This window comes from Schistocerca serialis, chromosome 1, assembly GCF_023864345.2.
Source record: "Schistocerca serialis cubense isolate TAMUIC-IGC-003099 chromosome 1, iqSchSeri2.2, whole genome shotgun sequence".
Classification (NCBI taxonomy): domain Eukaryota; kingdom Metazoa; phylum Arthropoda; class Insecta; order Orthoptera; family Acrididae; genus Schistocerca; species Schistocerca serialis.
In genome coordinates, this window is record NC_064638.1 from 308,425,566 (window position 1) to 308,446,267 (window position 20,702).

The window sequence follows — 20,702 nt, forward strand, 5'->3', positions numbered from 1 at the left end:
CTACCAGGACTATATTGTAATTGTTTCCTTTACACCTAAGTTATTTACATTCTACCAGGACTTTCCATTACCACAATTATTGCAAATGTTTGCCGAAACTCACTGCTATTTAACAAATTAATGTAATATGAACAATTCATTATATTGAATTTTCTTTCCCACAACTAGTTTTTAATAAGAACAATTTGAGGATTCCTAGTAAAAGTCATACTCTTTTTTTCATCATGCTGCTATCTACTTCATTTCACCCTTGCAGTATCAAGAGGGTGGGGAGGAGTGGAACAGATACTTTGTGCCCAACTTCTGAAAATATTGTAATCTACGTATATTTTATAATTTAAAATTTAAAAAAATATTTATTGGTTTTAATGAAGTCTTCTACCACATTCCATAAATGTTGTAAGTCCTTATGTTAAATTTAACCCATAAGTTTAAGTCTCAGTGGCAGATGGGCCATTTCACAATGAATGTCATATTCAATGTTTTCAGCTTCAGGATGCCCTTACAAATCAGTATCTCTTTAAAATGTATATGTTGAGTAAAAGTCAACATTAAATAACAAATTTTGTATTTATAAAATTATTTTTTGTGGTGGTCACAAAGCAAATCCCTCCCTATCCCCAACCCCTCCACCCATCAGTAATATGCATTACTGAAAGTGTGTTGATATTTATAAGTGTGCATTAAAAGATTCTACTTCAATATTAATATCATAGCTGACAGCAATGATGTGTCCAAATTCAATGACTTAATAAAAAAAGACTTTGGCTTCAAAGCAACCTTCATGCAACCCACTAGAATAAATGCACAGTCAGCAACCTGTATTGATAATATTTTAACAAATTATGTGTTTTGAAGACGTTAATAAATTTTGCTTAGATTTAGGAATCTCTGACCACTCCGCATTATTCATTGAACTACCAAAACTCTATAAACAAATTTCATGTAACAAAAGCCACATGAAAAGGAACTTCAATGAAAAAAACCTAACTGTATTTAGCAATAAGTTAAGAGAGGTTGAATGGCCTTACGACAGCTGTATCTCAAGTAGTACTAACTTTAACAAATTTCTTGGTAGCTTTCTTGAAATATTTAATGAAACTTTTCCACTGAAAACCAAATGTAACAAAACGACTAGGAAGATTAAATGGATAACTCAGGGTATAAAAATTTCTAGAGCCAGAAAGAGGCAACTACATAATGAACTGAAATATAACAAAAACAGACATTTTGCTGTGTATGTGAAACATTATGAAGCCATATTCAAAAAAGTTGTAAAGGCAGCAAAACAAATGGCAAACAATAAGTTTATTTTACAACATAATAGTAAGACAAAGGCAGTGTGGTCTGTTGTCAAATCAGAGTTAGGTGTTCAAGTCAGTAGTAATGAAATAACTAAGATTAAAGTAGATGATAATGTTGTTGTAAACCAAGCTGAAATATCAGAGTGTTTAAATGAATTCTTCATAAATGTAGCAAAGTCAGACGTTGATGTAGCAGGATATCAGAGTAAAGTAAATCTCTTTGGACTCGACCAAGAAGCTTAGTATCTCACAGATTTTAAAAACGTCACAATAAATGACGTGAAAAATGTTATGTTGTCATTAAAAAATAAAAATTCTGCTGGGTGGGATGGGACACCAAGTAAAGTGATTAAAGCAGTATATGACATAACAGTACCCCTGCTAGCTAAAAGAATCAACCAATCTTTTGAACAGGGGTGCTTTCCTGATGTGTTAAAATATGCCGAAGTGAGACCTCTGTTCAAGAAAGGGTCGAGGGAAGTTATGGGAAACTATCACCCTATTTCTATTCTCCAAATCCTGTCAAAAGTGTCAGAGGAAGTAGCTCCAAATCAGATCAAAAATTTTATCATAAAAAATGATATTATTGTAAGTAACCAATTTGGATTCCAAAAAGGAAAAAAACACACTGGATGCAGTAAGTAACTTTATTGAAAAGATCTGCAAACCATTGGATCAAAGGAGTAGAGTTGCAGGTATCTCATGCGATCTTTCAAAAGCATTTGACTCGGTGAACCATGACTTGCTTATCTACAAATTAAACAAATATGGGATTAAGGACAAAGCTCTGAAATGGCTCACATCATACTTGCACAACAGAAAGCAAAGGGTAAGTGTTACATCAAATGCAGTGAATTATTATTCTAAATGGAGTACAGTATCACAAGGTGTGCCTCAAGGCTCCATTTTGGGATGATACTTCTGTTTTAATTGAAGACGATGCAGAAAAAATTCAGAGCCCCATTGTGAGCACAATAGGTACTCTAGAAAACTGGTTCCAGTTAAATGGCTTGAAACTGAACATTGCAAAAACCAATATGGTACATTTCAAAACCAAACATTTGAAATGTGTGGATCTTAAAATACATCACCACAACCATCCTATGGAAGAAGTTAACACAGTCCAATTCCTAGGACTAAATGTGGACAATAACTTAAACTGGAGTACACATATTGAGTTCCTATCAAATAAACTAAGCAGCTTTGCATTTGCAATGCAAATACTAGCAAACTCAACTGACATGAGTACACAAAAAATAGCATATTATAGTTATTTTGAATCTGTCATTAGGTATAGTATCATTTTCTGGGGAAACTCAATTAGTGTATCTCGAATACTGAAACTGCAAAAGAAAATTAAAAGATACATGTGTAGTGCACAACAAACAGAATCTTGTCGCCCATTATTTCGGAACCTGCAAATCCTAACAGTTCCCTCCATATACATTTATGAAATTATAATCTTTGTACACAGCAGACAAAAATTATTTGAGGAAAATCATTTTAACCACACATACAACACAAGAAATAAAAATAATTTTATGTTACCCACACACCATCTGAAATTATATGCACGAACTCCACAGTATATGGGGATGACAATATATAACAAGCTAATGGGCAAAAATATATTTAATATGAAGCCAGAGAGTCTAAAAATAAGGCTACAGCAGACTCTATGGGAGAAATGCTACTATTCAGCAGAAGAATTCATAGAGGATGACATGATAATTTGAGCAAGGGGTAATTAATTGTTAGTCTTTTATTGTATGTGTAACAAAATTGTATTATTATTATTATTATTATTATTATTATACCATTTGTTAAAATCAGTTGTTGTAATTAATTGTTAGTTTTTTATTGTATGTGTATTTTTATACTGTATTATTGTTATGGTACCATTTGTTAAAATCAAGTGTTGTACGTATATGGTAAAACTTTACCAAAATTTTGACGTGTCTCCTGTACCTGAATCAAATGATTTAGATTATGTACATTATGAGACTAATAAACCACAATTCACAAACACACATGACTGCCAACTCTGTCTGCTTAAGGAAAGGGATTTGTGAGCAGGCATGGATAAAGATACTGCACAGGTTCGGTGGGCAGTGGAATACAATTGTGGGAGGGATGAGAAGGGTGATGGATTGGTATATTCCTCATTTCAGAGCATAATGAAACATAGGATCCTGGCAGATCATATGATTCAGTTAGTCCAGTCCTGAGCAGTAATGAGTTATGAGGGGAAAGTACCTTCGTGGCCAGCTGGCAGGTACGAAGTAGAGATATTACTTGTGGCTGGTAGGTTTGATGTGGACACAGGTAGTGATGTAGCCATCCTTGAGGTAGAGGTAAGCATTAAAGAAGGTGGCTTGTTATGTTGAGAAGGACCATGTGAAGCGAATGAAGGGGGATATGCTGAGGTTTTGGAGGAGTTTGGAGAGGGTGTTTGCACCCTCGATCCAGATCATGATGTCCTCAATGAATCTGAAGCAAGTGAGGGGTTTGGGATTCTGGGTGGTTAGGAAGGATTCCTCTACATTGCCTGTGAGTAGGATAGCACAGGATGGTGCCATGCAGGCGACCATTGCTGTATAATGGATTTATTTGTAGGTGATGCCTTCAAAGGAGAAGTAATTGCAGGTGAAAATATAGTTGCTCATGGTGACCATGACGGAGGTTGTACATTTGAAAACAACCAGGCATTGGAAAAGGTAGTGTTCAACAGGTGCATGGACATTGGCATTAGGGAGATAGAGCAGAGGGAGATGGTATCAAGAGTGGTGAGCAGGGTGTTGTGTGGTAAAGGACAGGAACTGTGGAGAGTCAGTGAAGGAAATGGTTGGTGTCTTTTATTTAGGAGGATAGGTTACAACTAATTGGCTGAAGGTGTTGAACCACAGGAGCAGAGATTCTCTCAGTGGGCGCACAGTAACAAGCCACAATGGGGCATCTTGGGTAGTTGGGTTTATGGTCTTTAGTGTGATGTGCTGAGGTTTTGGAGGAGTGTGGACAGGGTGTCATCCTCGGTCCAGATCATGAAGAATTCCGCAATGAATGTGAACCAGGTGAGTGCGGGAACTGGTACAAATAACACGAGAGAGAGACTCAGAGGAGAGGTTGTGGTGTGGGTCTAAGGGTTTGAGATCCTCTTGGACTGGTGAGTTGTAATATAGTGATTCACAATACTGTCATTACTCCATCCTGGACTTTCCACTGTTTGGTTTTGCCTAGTGGTTGTTCCTCCATCCCAAAACCCAGTGCTATTCTCTAATACATTACTTCACTCAGTGTGCATCCTTTTCTGTCTCTTCTTTCCTGTGTCTTTCACCTGTTGCTTTCCAAACTGCTCAAGCTCTGACTTATAAGCGACACTGTAACAACCATCTCGTGCACACACAACACTTGGCTACGTGACTGTGCTGATTGTTGGTGCAGCATCTCATGTCCCACATTATTCCTGCCAATATAATTAACCCTGGACCTTCAAACTAATCATACTTCCTCCCTCACTCTTCCATATTTTCATGCATATTTTCCATACCTTCCCTGTACCACACCAACTTGTAGAACTTTGATCTACCAACCCCATCCCTTTTCTTTCTCTTCCCTTATTCCAAACACTGGCTTGCACTCCACTCATCATTTTTTCTCTTTTACGTGATTGTGTTTCCATGTCGATATTAGTTCATTTTCCTCTTTCAACATCAGCATTACTCTGTCAGATTTTACCTTTTCCCCCCATACATCATCAATTCTGTACTTTTTGTGGTTTTCTCCATGTATTTTTACATAGTTTACATATTTTACCAGCTTTCCCCGTGTATTTTTACATATTCTACATATTTTTAGGTGTATTTTATCCTCCACCATGGATCCTTGCTCCTTCCATCTGCGGCCATTTAGCAATGTTTCCCTACCCCTAATCAGAACCCACATACTGTTCCTGTGTTGTTGTCTAGCACATGGAATCCCACCCCCTGCCCAAATGGCCTTACCATCAAATTACCCACCTCTGGCTGCAACCCTCTATTTGTTCAAATTCCGCCAGTTCATAACCCTCACCAACCTAGTCCGACAAAACCACGCAAATCAGTCTTAAATCTCCTTGCAATACCTCCTCTCCATCCGTACAATTCTACTGCTCTCCAATCCCAAATTCCCGCACCCCATCTCTCACACCAAAACACTTGTCCTCCAGGAACTGGAGCAGCATGCACAATGCCATCTCAAAAAAACTCTCCAACCTGTTCACCTCCTACTCTTAGCTTGGACTACCACTATGCACCACCTTTACAACCACCTCCAAAGGTTCCCCACATTACCACATAGCCAACAAACCCAACCTCACACATCTACTACATTTACCACACCCTCAAAAACTCACTCCCACAACCATACAGAATCTAGGACCAATAGCCTTAGTCCCACAGAAGCAATAGTCATTTCCAAAGCCCTTACCTTTTGCCCCACTCCAAAATTCAATCAGTTTGGACTAGTTAAAAACCTTCTCTCCTCCTCCAGTCCCACAGTGGAAAAGCTTTTTTGCCAACAAACCTCTTAACCACAGTAAAACCCAAACAACTCTGTCAGACTCATGCTGTAGTGTTTTGAGAATTTCTGCATAAATTCCAGAACCACTCAGCCTTCTACCGTCTTGAACACATGATATTTCAGATATGAGTGTGAGAGAGCGGAATCCTACCTAATGCACATCACACGTCTGTGTATGCAGGTTTAAATTCAGTCGCAGGAAGAATGTAGATGCAGCAGTCGAACAGCACCAACTGTTGGGCAATCCATGGATGTTTAGTGAGTGTGTATGAGAGGACCATGGAGAATTTATGTAACTCTGTACTAATAGTATGAGACAAGAACTCTTAAAAAACTTTTGTCTTAGCCTTGCTGAAGGGAAGGTGTGTATTCTGTTTCTCTCGTATGTAACTTACTATGTTTCTAATGCTTGGAGACACGAGAAGCTTACGAAACTGTATTTATTTATGTGAAGTGTGGAATTTGTAAAATGTCCGAAGTTAAAATATATGTGGAGCAAATTAAACTTGGTATGTCTACTTATTTTTATAGGTAGATAGAGTCTTCAGAAATTCCTGTACCTAGCTGCATACTTTGGGAGAAGAAGTGAAAGAGAGTTTGCAGCAGTAGGCCAGCCAGCAGGAAAGGTTGGCCGAACATCTCAAGTAAGTCGTCTCGTAAAAGAAGTGGAAGTTTGCGTACATACTTCAACACTTTAGGTCGTCCAAAGCATTAGAATATCACTCCTCCATCCAACCATGATCAAGCCCCACTGCTCCCAACTGCATACAGAATTACTTAACCTCAAACCTTGCCTCATCATCATTCCCTAAGTCCCTCAAGATTACAGCTGCAGAAAGAACCACAACCCACCACTTAAAATCTGATCCTGATCTTACGTAGAATCCTACCAGCACATGAAGGTTCAACAACTGTGGTTCTGAACCACAGAGTTTACCTGGGGAATTGATGCCACCAGCTTACACATTCCTCCATCTAAAAATCCAGCCACAGTGACCCCACACCAGAAATTTAACAGGATCTCCAGTCCCTCCTCAAATCCTTAGGCCCATCCCACAACATCTCCCTGAGTCTCCTCTCTCCTCATCCCTCAGAGCCTTGCACTTCTAGCTTCTACATGCTTCTTAAAGTCCATAAACCCAACTACCCAGGTCACCCCACTGGGAGAAACTATACTTCTGTGGACCAACAGCTTTACTCCATTACCTGTAACCTACCCTTCTATATAAAAGACACAAACCATATCCTCCACCAACTCTTCACAGTTCCTGATCTTTTATCACACGGCAATCTCCTTGTCACAATTGATGCCATCTCCATCTACACTAACATCCCTGATGCCCATGGTCTTGCCACTTTTGAAAACTACCTTCTCCAATCCCTGACTAACTCCAAACCAAACACCTCCTTCCTGGTCACCATGACCACTCCTTCCTGGTCACCATGACCAACTGCATCCTCACCCAAAATTACTTCTTCTTTGAAGGCATCACCTGCAAACAGATCCATGGTACAGCAATGGCACCCGCATGGCACCATGTTATGCAATCCTATTCATGGACCATGTAGAGGAATCCTTCCCAACCATACACAATCCTAATCACCTCACCTGCTTCAAATTCATTAATGAGGTTTTCGTGATCTGAAGCAAGGGTGAGGACCTATTGTACACATTCCTCCAGAACTTCAACATTTTCTTCACCATTCGCTTCATCTGGTCCTCCTCAACCCAAAAAGCCACCTTCCCACCTTGTCGACATCCACCTCAAGGATGGCTACATCAGTACCTCCACCTTCAGGGTGATTTTTCCCACTGTATACAAACTCTAGGGATTGATCGATGAGAGGATATGGAACAAAAAATGTCTAATTAACTTATTCTGGAAATGAGTGGTTTCCAAGCTGGAGACCATCTATTCAATCATACATTGTTACAGAGATTGTGGTCTAATGTGTGCTGTACCATGCAGCCACATTTGAAAATGGTTTCTATGTGCCTCAATGCATGCCATAGATGTTCTGTCTCACACATTCACATCAGTCAGGCTGCAACTGAACGGTGCCAAAGGCAACATGAATATGCTGCTCCAGTGTCTCTATCTGGAATGGACTCTGCATATACGATACTTTTGAGACGGCCCCATAATCAGAAATCGCATGGGTTGGGTTGCAGTGAAACAGCACGCCACACAACTGGACCACCTCATCCGATCCAGTGACCAGGTAATACACAATAGAGATGCCTCTGGACATTAATGGTGAAGTGGGCGGAAGCACCACTATGTAGCAGCCACATAACCCTTCGAATCGTCAGTGGCACTTCTTCCAGCAGGGGAGGCAGTTACCTACAAGAAATGCGACTAGTTCCAGCCTATTAGGTGATGTGGAAGGAAGACGGGTCCAAAATATGGTCACCAACTATCCTGCAACACACATTCTGTTTGCATTGATGCTGATGATTTGCTGTCACCATACACATACTATCCCACAGATGACTGTTATGAAAGCTGAAGATACCACTCCCTGTAAAGGTGGCCTCATTTGTGAATAGGATGGATTGACACAGATCCCAGAATTGTGGTTGCTAGTGACAAAACTGCTCCTGATGTGGAAAGTCTGTCACTAGTATGCCCTGTACATGCTGTATTGGTAAGGGTGGTAACAATTGTGACAGAGAATGTTCCATCTTGCATGTGCTGGTGGGCCAACTTCCTGGTCCTCACACAGCAGTAGCCTTCCACAGTGTTAATCACATTTTCCTCCAAGCCTGATGTCCAAACACTTTGGGTACCTCTTTCATGATTTTCTGCTTCCTGAAACAACCCTGTCTCAGAACAGTGAAACACTGTTGCAAACATTGAACGCTGTGGTTGTTGTCTGCAGGGGTAGGTCTCCTGATACAACCATTCTGCCCACTGCCCATTTCCATTTGCCTTTCCATAAGTCAGCACCATGCTGACAAGCTCTCAATGGAAATACAGAGCCACTGTGTACAACACTGTATCACATCCAGTACAAGGTGAGTCACCAGGAGAAGTGAATCAGACCAATGTTACCAATTACTATGGTTGGAGAGAGTGCTTGTGGAAGATGTAATGGGAACAGTACCACCTTCCAGGAGAAAAGCATGCATACTGTAACTATGGCTGCATGGTATAGCACCTATTAGACTGCAGTCTCTGCAACAAAGTATGACTGAGTAAATGGTCTCTAGCATGGAAACCACGCATTTCCAGACGTAAGTACATCAGACCTCTTTTGTTCCATATCCTCTCATTGATCAGTCCCTAGAATGTGTACATGGTGGAAAAAAATCACCCTGTATATCAGATCTATCGTACACCAGTAGTACCTCCACTTTGACAGCTGCCACCCATTTCATAGTAAGAAGTCCCTTCAGTAAAGCCTAGCCACCCATGGCCATCACATCTGCAATGAGGAGCAGCCTCTCTCCAGATATACCAAGAATCACACTGAGGCCTTCACTGACCGAAATTATTCAGCTGGTCTTGTACAGAAACAGATCTCCCATGCCTGGTCTCACCAGTCACCTACTGCCTCCCTCACGCCCACCATCCAGCCACAAAGGAATACTCCCCCATGACTCAGTGCAACCCAGAGTTAGAGCAACTGCATCATGTTCTCCATCAGGGTTTTCACTACTTCTCATCATGCCCTGAAATGAGGAATATCCTGCCTGCTATCCTTTCTGCTCCTCACACAGAGGTATTCCACCACCTACCAATCTACACAATATTCTTGCCCACCCATACTCCACCCCTGCTTCCAACCCATTGTCTTATGGCTCATACACCTGCTGTAAATCTAGATACAAGACGTTTCCTGCCATCACACCCTATTCCAGTCCGGTCCCAGGGCATCTCCTAGCCCATCAAAGGCAGGGATACCCACAAAGACACTTAAGTGATCTACAAACTAAGCTGCAACCACTGTGCTGTGTCCTACATGAGCTTGACAAACCTCATGCCTGTCTGCCTGCATGAATGGCCAGCGACAAACCATGGTCGAGAGACAGACGCAGCATTCAGTTGCTGAACACGCTGTCCAACACAATGTACTTGACTTTAATGATTGCTTTACAGCCTGTGTCATCTAAATCATTCCTATGAACACCAGCTTTTCTGAAATGTGCAGGAGGCCACTCTCCACGGAATACACCCAATGTTCCCATATGCCCCTGACATCAACTTACACTATCCCCTATCCTTCGATTATGTATCCCCTACCTTGCTTCCACTTTAGGATTACACAGCCTTCTATTCTACCAATGCACCCACTACCCTTTTCCCCTCCTCTACTTCCCTCTTTTTGTGCTCACGTTCCCCCACCCCATCTCTCACACTTCCCAACTGCTAGCAGCCGTACACTGCCCCCACCATGCCCCCGCACACTCCCAGAAGCAGCACTACACTTTCCTCCACCCCTACCCTGTTATTCCATCCCCGCACCACTCCAGCCTTCTTCTTACCCTCAATCACTCACAGATTGCTTTTTCCATCAGGTGCAGTTGCAGTTCGCAGGCCACCATCAGAGGTCAGAGATGTGGTCACAGTGGTGCACCCAACCACATCTCTTACCTCTGATGGTGGCCTGCGAACTGCAACTGTGCCTGATGGGAAAAGCAATCTGTGGGAGATGGAGGGTAAGGAGGACGCTGGGGTTGGGCAGGTTGTCCATGACCATTACACCTGCAATGAGGAATAGCCATCTCCAAATATACCAAAAATCACACTGAGGCCTTCACTGACCAAAATTATTCAGCCAGTCTTGTACAGAAACAGCACGTAGGTGTGTGTGTGTGTGTGTGTGTGTGTGTGTGTGTGTGTGTGTGTGTGAGTGCGCGCGCGCACACGCTTTCTACTTCAGGACGCCTTTTGGTTGAAAGCTTAAATGTATAGCAGTCTTTCTGTTGTGCCTGTCTGCAACTCCACTTCTCCTCCATATGGTGAGTAGCAATCTATCCTTTTCATAATATAGTTGCCATTAAGTACAGCAAACAAAAATTAATTATTTTTGGCTTGACAAAAATAGCACAAATACATATAGATTTTCAATTATTTTAAACCTTGCAGATATTTGTTTTCTAACATTGTTTTCACAATACCTCTAGAGACTTTAAATAGAATAATATATATAAAATATAATAATAATATATTTACTGACCCAATAGCCAAGCCAGCAATCTGTCAGATTCCTTGAAGTTTGCATCCCTGTCACTGATAATAGCACTGCAACTGCCAAGAAATGGCCTACTGCTTTCCAGTAGCTAGCATACACATTCCATGCCACTGCACCTGTCTCTCTCTCTTCTTCCTCTATTGTGTGTTCCTCATTCTGTGACATTACCGTAAGATCCTTCGTATCTCCAGTGTCTCCCATGGAGTCAATAGGAAGTACCTCTGATTCCTCTTTTTTAAATTCTTGTGCATCAAGTTCACTCATGACTTCATCTGGTGACCCTGAAACGATTTATTAAAATGCATTAGTCAGTGTAATCAAAGAATAATTCTCTTGGTTAATAAACATATAGTTCATAGACTAAAAAAAAGATAAGAAAGGAGAAACATGTGTAAGTCACTTGACTGCAGGCACAACCAAATTAATGAAGGCTGGATAAAAGACACTGACAGGTTGTAAAAACCTGCATGTACTACCTTCCTCAGTAAAGAACTAAGCTCCACAGTGACCAGGGAGAAGCTCACTTACACTTAATCATTAAGGTCCTATATCAGCAGCATGGCAAAGTGCCAAAACGTGGTACTAGTACTCAAGTTACGTGTGGTAAGTTTTTCAACTTTTTTAAAATCACTTTGGGAATAAGGAGTAAGATGGATGAGCAAGTAAGGCTTTTAAAGAAGAGGAAATTTTGACTATAAATATAACAATAAGGAAGAAGGTGAAGAGTTTCATTTTCAGCACACATTTCAACATTGGGGATAATTTTTTGTTGTTTCTCATGTTATCAGTTTTTACTTAAATGTTTCATTGCTCTTCTTGAAAATATCATTTGTATTACACATATTAATTATATTTGTGTTGCCTTATGCAAGTACATTCAAGAAAAAGCCTTGAATACAAGAAGAACATCACACACACTGTAACACAAAGTATTATATTATAGGGCTGTCTTTTATTCATCTTTTATGCCAACAAATATAGTTTTTTATCCCATTAGCCTACATTATTTCAAACTCCAATCAAGCCGAGAAAAATAGTTATGGAAAATGAAGTCACATTGTCTACTTCCTTTTCAATCCAGAATATTTGATTCTCTTTTTGTAATTTGTATGTCACTGTAGTCTTACTCTGTACATTTATTAACAAACCAATACATGCAAATTCAATTCACTACTTGAGTGCTGTCAGTACTATTGCTGTCAATAACTACCTTGAATTCATAAAACTCAGTTAAGTGATAACCGACATAAAATCATTGTTCCTATACTGGTGAGCTGATTCTGGCTGCTGGCTGGGGCAGTTGTGCACAGTGCACAATGCCAGGATAGAGTGGATCGGGATTGGGAGACAGAACAGACAAAGGGGAGACTGAGGTGAAGAGGGTGTGGATAGAGGATGAGTGAAGTTAGTGTCTTGGGGTGGGAGTGGATGTGGATGTGGAAAACAATCTCAGAAAACTAACACACCTGCTGTACATAACTAACTGGGACAAATTATTTAAAAAATGTGATCCCAGTGCCCAAACAGTTTATGAAATATTCTACAACTACTTAATAGGTATGTTAAAAGCTCATCTTGTTCCAAAGAAATATCATAAAACAAGAAAGGGTCATTAAAGGGCCTTGGCAAAGTAAATAATTCTAATGAAATGAAGGACCTCGAAGTAATCAGTAAGAAACAGCTACAGAATATAATGTATTTTATAAGTGTAAGTATAACCATAGTATTAAGTCCGACGTTTTGCAAAAGCCATCATTACGATGGCACCACGCAAAGAAAATGTATATAAATAAATAAACTGTATAAGAATGAGCTTCAATTGGCTAAACAGAGACACAACAGTGATCTCATAAAATATAGTAAAAACCCCCAACTTGGTCAGTAATTAATACCATGAAAGGTGAAATCAGAAACTTTGTTTCAAAGAAGTATGCCACAGTGAAGTTTAAAATTGTCAAAGAAATGAAAAATTCATATAGTACTGATATTTTTGATATATCAAACAGTTTACTGAAAGAAATAATACATTACATTGCAACACCATTAACATGTTCTATAAACTTGTGTCTCATAGAAGGTTTTTTTTCTGATCCTCTCAAACTATCAAAGGTGACTCCAGTCTTTATGAAGGGTAGCAAATCTGATCCAGCAAACTTCAGACCAGTTTCTTTTATTCCAGTATTAGCCAAAGTCTTTGACGGAATAATGTATCAGCAGATTTATTAGTACCTACAACTAAATGATATCTTAAGTACATCAGAGTTTGCTTACAATACGGAAAAGTCAACTCTTAACGAGGGACATTTTAGTAGCATTTGAGGACTATGTTCACATACATACAACCTTATGTGATCTGAGCAAGGCCTTTGACTGTGTTGACCACTCTGTTTTGCTGTCTAAACTTGAGTACTATAGAATATGTAGCAAAATTTAAAAGTCGTCAAATCATACCTTAGTAAAAGGAAGAAAGTGGTGAGTTCAGAAAGTCATCTTTCAAACACACTTGAGGTTCAACACGCAGTGCCACAAGTATCTAAATTAGGATCACTTCTATTCCTTGTACATATACATGACTTACTGGGAAACACAGATGTAAAATCAATAGGTATGCAGATGATACAACTGTAGTGCTTTGAGAATTTCAGAGTAAATGTGAGTGTATGCTTTCCCGGCGTATACAGCTGGCGAAGAGTTCTCGGGCTTCCATCCGGGTGGCGGTGTCTTCAAACAGCGACGTTTCGACGAGTGACATACTCATCATCTTCGCCAGAAGATGATGAGTATGTCACTCGTCGAAACGTCGCTGTTTGAAGACACCGTCACCCGGCTGGAAGCCCGAGAACTCTCCGCCAATTTCAGAGTAAATTCCAGAACCCCTCAGTCTTCCACCGTTTCGAACACCCAATATTTTAGAGGTGAGTGGAAGAAATGAATACACCCTACTGAACATCGCCTATTTGTATGTGCAGGTAAAAACACAGTTACAAGAAAAAGATGGACCCCGGGGCCGAACGGCGGCAGACAAGTACCTGCTGTACGGTCCACAGAGTTTCCGTGTACGGGTAGAGAAGAACAAGAAAAGTTTATGTAGTATTTCGTGCTCATTAGTGTCTGTGTTGATTGTAGAAAGACTAATGAACAATTGAATATAGATTTCTATGTACATTCACATATTGGACTTGCTTGAGACTAGAGACTTTTAACTTAATTCATGTCTTGGCTGTGAATGAAGCAAGACAAATGTATGATGTTCATAAATTAATTGGTTATCAAACCAATGATATCTGAATATGTGTAAACGAGTCTAATGTTTAAGGACTAAGTTAGCTTGCAGAATTTGTTATCTGTGGATGTTGAAAATATAAAGTGATTGAACTGAAAAGTATTCTACGAGTACCCAAATTATTTCAAGGATAGAGAAGTAGTTTAATAAATTCCTTTAACCAGCTATAGTCTTTGGAAAAGAAGCTTTTGGGAGACTGACTTAGCTGATTACCCAGAGAAGAGGATCAGCTACACACAACGTGCAAGGTAACTGACTTGAGAGACATGTGAGCCTTGTAACCCAATACCACTGTCTCTTGTCGTCCAAAAAATGTTAGAACATGGCAACCCAAGAGACAGGACCCGAAGAAAATGGGAATTTTAAGACAGAAATGGGAGGAAGATATTATGAGTTGCCATAGCAACCAGGCCTAACAAGATGTGAGAACTGTTTCCAGTAATTGTACTGAGTCCAACAAACCAATGGAAGAAAGAGGTGAGTGCAACATAGTAAAAGACGTGAGAAAGTAATAGCGAAAATGAAAAAACTGAAGAGAAGACCTCAACCTTTTGACTCAGAAGATTGGGTGTGGAGAGTAAGCCATCTTCACACACGTATATCGCGCTGGTGCAGTAACCAGCCACCGACGCCGACTGCACCAGCTGCTGCTCACCAGTGCTGACTCGTGCCCACTTGCTCACGACGACGCTGAAACCAACATTCAACACTGCCGGCACCAGTGCTGTCCACCAGTGCTGATTACACATTCGCTCACCAACGCAGCTAGAACTCTATGCCAGGAGAGTGGAAAACAATAATTGTTTGGTAAAGTTGAAGGAACTGTGCATGATATACTGTTAGTGTAGTTATTGTACACAGTGGTGAATTTTCTATAGATGATTACTAGGTCTAAGATCAATAAAATTATGGATCAAGAACAGTAACTAGCAGAACTAGTCACAGCTATTAAAGTGACTAGGGAAATGCCAGACTTGTCTGAATTAGTGAATTTAATTAAAGCCAAGTGAGCAGATTCAGCAGCTGTAAATGATCAAATTGCTGCTTTAAGAAAAGAGATCGGCTCAGTACACTCTAGATTAGATTAGATGCTAAGTTAGATGACCAGAAGGCTGATTCAGCCACTGTAAGTGAAAAATTAGATGCTCAAGGTGAAATTTTAAGTAATCAAAATGAAACCTTGAACTGTCAAGGAGTAAATACAGTTTTATTAAAGAATGAATTTGATTCATTAAATAATAAGGTAGAAAATTTAACCAGAAACAGGATGAGCAACTTCAAGATTTAACTAAAAAATTAGCATTTGACATTGAAGATAAATTTAATAATGTAGTAACGGAACTTGTTGAAAAATTAGGATAATTTCAAAGCGTATGCAATGTTACATTTGATGTTGTAAATCAGAGTTTGCACACCCTGAAGGAGAGTGTTGAAAAACAGGATAAGCTAATTCGTTTTGTCCAATTGCAAATTGAGGCCTCAGTGCTCAAACTGATACTGTGGAAAAAGATTTTAAAGAGAAATTAGCAACATCAGATACCTTAAATATAAGCAGTCTGGAGGAACAAGTAGAAGAGATGATAGACAGAAAGGTGGCCAAGACGGTAACCACTAACAATGATTCTTCAGATTAGCTTTGGAACTTAATGATATGAAGAAATGCATAGCTAGTTTTTGGAAAGAATTCAAACTTATAAAGGATAAGGTAGACAAAAAAGTTACTCCTTCTAATATGGTGTTAACCAGTGAGGCAATAACCGACCTACAATGGGGAGCAAATTCTTGACTATCCTGGCAGTTTCCAAAGTTTAAGACAGACGGGGACGTACACCCAACTCATTTTCTGAAATGGTTTAACCAAGCCTTGCCGAAACACTGGGAAGACTCAAAAAAGATAGAATTAGTGGTGGATGTGGTTTTTTTCAAGAATATGACATTAAAATCCAGCATATAAAAGGTTTGGAGAATATTGAAACTGACACTTTGTCTCAGCTACCGGTAGGCATTAAAGAATTAAAGCATACAGAAGAATCTGGTGTAATTTTTCCGATTAATTTTTTCCACTTAACAAGGTGCAAGAAATGGCCCAGAAAATAACAGATAACACCCAACATGATCAGCATTTTACAGATACATTTGCTATGTGTGTTAGGAAGTTGTTACCGCCTAATCAAGATGGAAGGTGGAAGATTATAGGACATAATTTGTTCTGGAGAGACAGTAAGACCACATAACACTGGTGTTTGTGTATACCGAATTTAGTAGAAAATGAGTTAGTGTGGTACATTCATAAGGGGTAAGCAGATTTCGGTGTAAAGAAATGTATTGCACATACGAATAAATTCTATTACTTTAAAAAGCTAGGACATAAAATAGCATTGGTCATTAAAACTTGTGAAATCTGTCAGAAAGTAAAAGAGGATAACACTCATGTTAAATATAAAATGTATCCAATTATTCCTAAAGCATTACATGCTCTATGTTGTTGTTGTGGTCTTCAGTCCTGAGACTGATTTGATGCAGCTCTCCATGCTACTCTATCCTGTGCAATCTTCTTCATCTCCCAGTACTTACTGCAACCTACATCCTTCTGAATCTGCTTAGTGTATTCATCTCTTGGTCTCCCTCTACGATTTTTACCCTCCACGGTGCCCTCCAATGCTAAATTTGTGATCCTTTGATGCCTCAGAACATGTTCTACCAACTGGTCCCTTCTTCTTGTCAAGTTGTGCCACAAACTCCTCTTCTCCCCAGTTCTATTCAATACCTCCTCATTAGTTATGTGATCTACTCATCTAATCTTCAGCATTCTTCTGTAGCACCACATTTCAAAAGCTTATATTCTCTTGCTGTCCAAACTATTTATCGTCCATGTTTCACTTCCATACATGCCTACACTCCATACAAATACTTTCAGAAACGACTTCCTCTGCACTTCCGCCTCGACTGACATCTCTGCCCAAACTCTTTGCCTATGAATATGTCTGCTTGTGTCTGTATATGTGTGGATGGATATGTGTGTGTGTGCGAGTGTATACCCGTCCTTTTTTCCCCCTAAGGTAAGTCTTTCCGCTCCCGGGATTGGAATGACTCCTTACCCTCTCCTTTAAAACCCACATCCTTTCCTCTTTCCCTCTCCTTCCCTCTTTCCTGACGAAGTAACCGTTGGTTGTGAAAGCTAGAATTTTGTGTGTATATTTGTGTTTGTTTGTGTGTCTATCGACGTGCCAGTGCTTTCGTTTGGTAAGTCACATCATCTTTGTTTTTAGATATATTTTTCCCATGTGGAATGTTTCCCTCTATTATATTCAATCCTTATATATAGATATATGAAAGTCCTAGCTTCAATATTGTGTGCAATGCTCAGATAGTTATTATCAAAACAAACAAAAAAAGGAAAAGGAAAATCTAAGTATTAAGTACACAAGGACTAAAAGAAATATATTGTATATTGATTGAAATATAAATTAGTGTTGTATAGATATTAAGGTACATGATGAATATGTGTAAAATATCTCATGTTTGAGATAAAGGGAGAGGTATGTAGTGCTTCGAGAATTTCGGGGTAAATTCTAGAAACACTTGGCTCTCCACTGTCTCAAACACCCAATATTTTAATGACAAGGGTGAGAGAGCCTTTTTACTGTGCCACACATGTCTGTGTGTGGAGGAAGGACAGCTGTCACGAGGAGCCAGGAGCTGTGTCAGACAAGCAGTCCCGACAAGTGGTTACAAGCAGCACCCTAGAAGTTATATCAAAAAGTCAAAGAGTATTTGGATAATGTTCCATGGTGTGTGGTGTCATGAAGATTGTTACAGAGTCCTTGAAGATTGTTACAGAGACAGATGAGGCGTGTGTTATATAGAGACTTTTACTTTTATGTCTTGGCTCTGCATGTAACTGTATGAATGTTTAGTAGATTCTGACATTTATCTTGGAACCAGTTGGCTAGCTGGTGTTTGTACAGAATAATTGTTACTTTGGGGCAAGAGTCAAAAATATATTGTTGTTGAACTGACAAGAGCCTGCAAGTACATAATTTATTTCAAGAATATAGAGCTGGTTAATAATATTCCCCTTAACCTGATACAGTCTTCGGAGATAACCCAAAGAAGAGGATCAGCTGCACGCACAATGTGTAAGTCAACTGGAAGGGATGTGTGAGTCATGCAACCCAACACTGCACTGTCTCTTGTCGTCCAAGAAAGCATTCCGAGTTCCTAGTCTGAAACTGACTGTCTCGTGACCAAAAACCAGGCCCTTACATGTCATCACAATAATAGGTGCTGAAACAACACATTGTTTGAAGTTCAATTTACAGAAATTACAATTAAAACTTAACTCATTAAATTAATGGAATAGACTGAAAAATTACGTCTTTTTAACAGTTTCTTCTACTGCAAGAGTTAGGCCAAGTTATTTGTTTAAACCATGAAATTAACAAATATCATTAGCAAATAATACTTTTGACAAAACCATTCATTACTTTGCAATTAATTCAGGGCTAGTTTTGCTGACATGTTTTCGAATAGAGCCAAATGATACTTTAAGACTACCAGTATTTCGTCTTCCAAAGGTTTATAGTTAATACAGAATTTATATTTGTTTATAAGTCAACAATAGAATTTAACAATTACTGATTTCACCCTATAATAAAATATACTAACTGGGAATAGTTAAAATAAATTAGACAATTACATACATAAAACTAAGCACAAAACTAGATCTGGTGTTATATTCTTTAAAACTGAGGGCCAACTTTCTCTTTTATGAAAGATTAAATTCACGTATGTTAATGGTAATTAGTTAAAAGCGAAAAAATGAATTTAAGGAGGCAGATAGCAAAACAAGAGGGGAAGTAAAATTATCCCAGTTCGCTTCATCACACACCACCTGGGGATTGCTACCTGCCTGCTGGACAGTGACCAGCTAGTTACTAAAGCCAGGAGCACTTAAGCACATGGCAACACTACACGAACCCACTTTGGTGTGTGCAGATTATGGGTGTTCAGCAGGCAAGTCACAGATTCAGTATCTATAATAGCGTCAGCTTCCACCATGGAGTTGTTAATGCTCCAACATCATCCTGTCAAGACTACCTGTCAGAGGGTCCTGTCCCAGCAGTGATGAGCCGAGGGTCAAAATGGAGCCCTTCTAGTTACCAAGCCACTGGGCATCTGCCAGCACCTGACGCTGCCAGCCAGATGCCAGACTAGAGTTTGCTCCCCAGATGTCTAAGTCCTCGTTGCCTGCCACAATTGGAGCAGGCTGCCTGAACATCCCACACTCAGCTTGGCTATCTCAGTCTGCTGCATCAGCTCCTAACATAGCTCAGCCACCGGCCAGTGAAGTTTACCCCACAAGGTCAGCCTTGCCTCTGCTGAGTTGGGCATAGCAGCTGAAACGTCTCACAATAATACTTCCCCGCCAAAATCTGTGAGTTGATGTCCATCTTCCAGCACCTGAAAGATGTGGGAATGGGCTCCAAATAAGAGTTGTTGGAAATTAATAAAGGGATTCTACCATTATCAAGTGGCTTTTGACTCACCATCCCGTACCCTCTATAGTAACAACAATGACACTCAATTGAAGAACATCCATTACACAATTTTTGTTGTCTTAATTGCCTAACACTTTGGACTGGAGAGTTATTTTATCCATGAACAACAGGTGTTCACAAGGGGGAGAAGAAGGAGGTGGAGGGGGGGGGGGGGGCACAAGGGAGTAAGGGAGTACTACCCCTCTCTTGGAATTTGGGACACAGACTTTTTTGTAAATTGAAGAATCCTCATGAATTTCATCTGTGCTTCTACTAAGCTACTGGTTTGGTTTATTCTGACATTATGTTGCAGAGCATGATCAAAAATACTGTGTTGTTTGCAATTGATACATAATTTATGTTTGTTTGCCTGTCATGCTGTTTGGCAGAAAATTGTGACATTTCCTTTACTTTAGTGATGGTTTCAGTGCTATCGTAGAGTGAAGGTGGAGGCGAACCTTAGTTGAAAAAAGTAAAGCTGAGTCCCTAAACATTTCTCAATCATTTATTTGTACACAGCTTTTATCAAACTCCAGGAAATCAAAATAAACATGGTTGCAGTATAGCTGGCTGACATCCCTAGCCTGTTCCCAGAAAGGGCATCATGTCACGTCTGTCACGGCATAACCTAATCAAATTGACAGTAAACCTTTTATCCATGCACAGCCTAGACCTGTGGCAGCTTGCTGAGATGGCAATGAGTTAATTTATACAGGAGGGAGATTGTAGTAGTTGCTGAAAAACACAACTATCTTACACAGTAGGATTGCTTTTCTATACTTCATCTATGGACCTAAATCCATCAGTCTGAAAGAAAAC

At 39.7% G+C, this 20,702-nt stretch overlaps 1 protein-coding gene across 4 annotated transcripts in view; it reads right to left on the minus strand.

Annotated features, from left to right (window-relative positions):
* LOC126469267 (ATP-binding cassette sub-family C member 10) overlaps positions 1–20,702 on the minus strand; it is a 392,679-nt gene that overhangs the window by 149,064 nt on the left and 222,913 nt on the right. For all 4 annotated transcript variants that reach the window (XM_050096621.1, XM_050096622.1, XM_050096619.1 and 1 more), the window contains one exon: positions 11,046–11,341. In XM_050096621.1, coding sequence (XP_049952578.1) covers positions 11,046–11,341 — 296 coding nt within the window. The remainder of the gene's footprint in view (positions 1–11,045; positions 11,342–20,702) is intronic.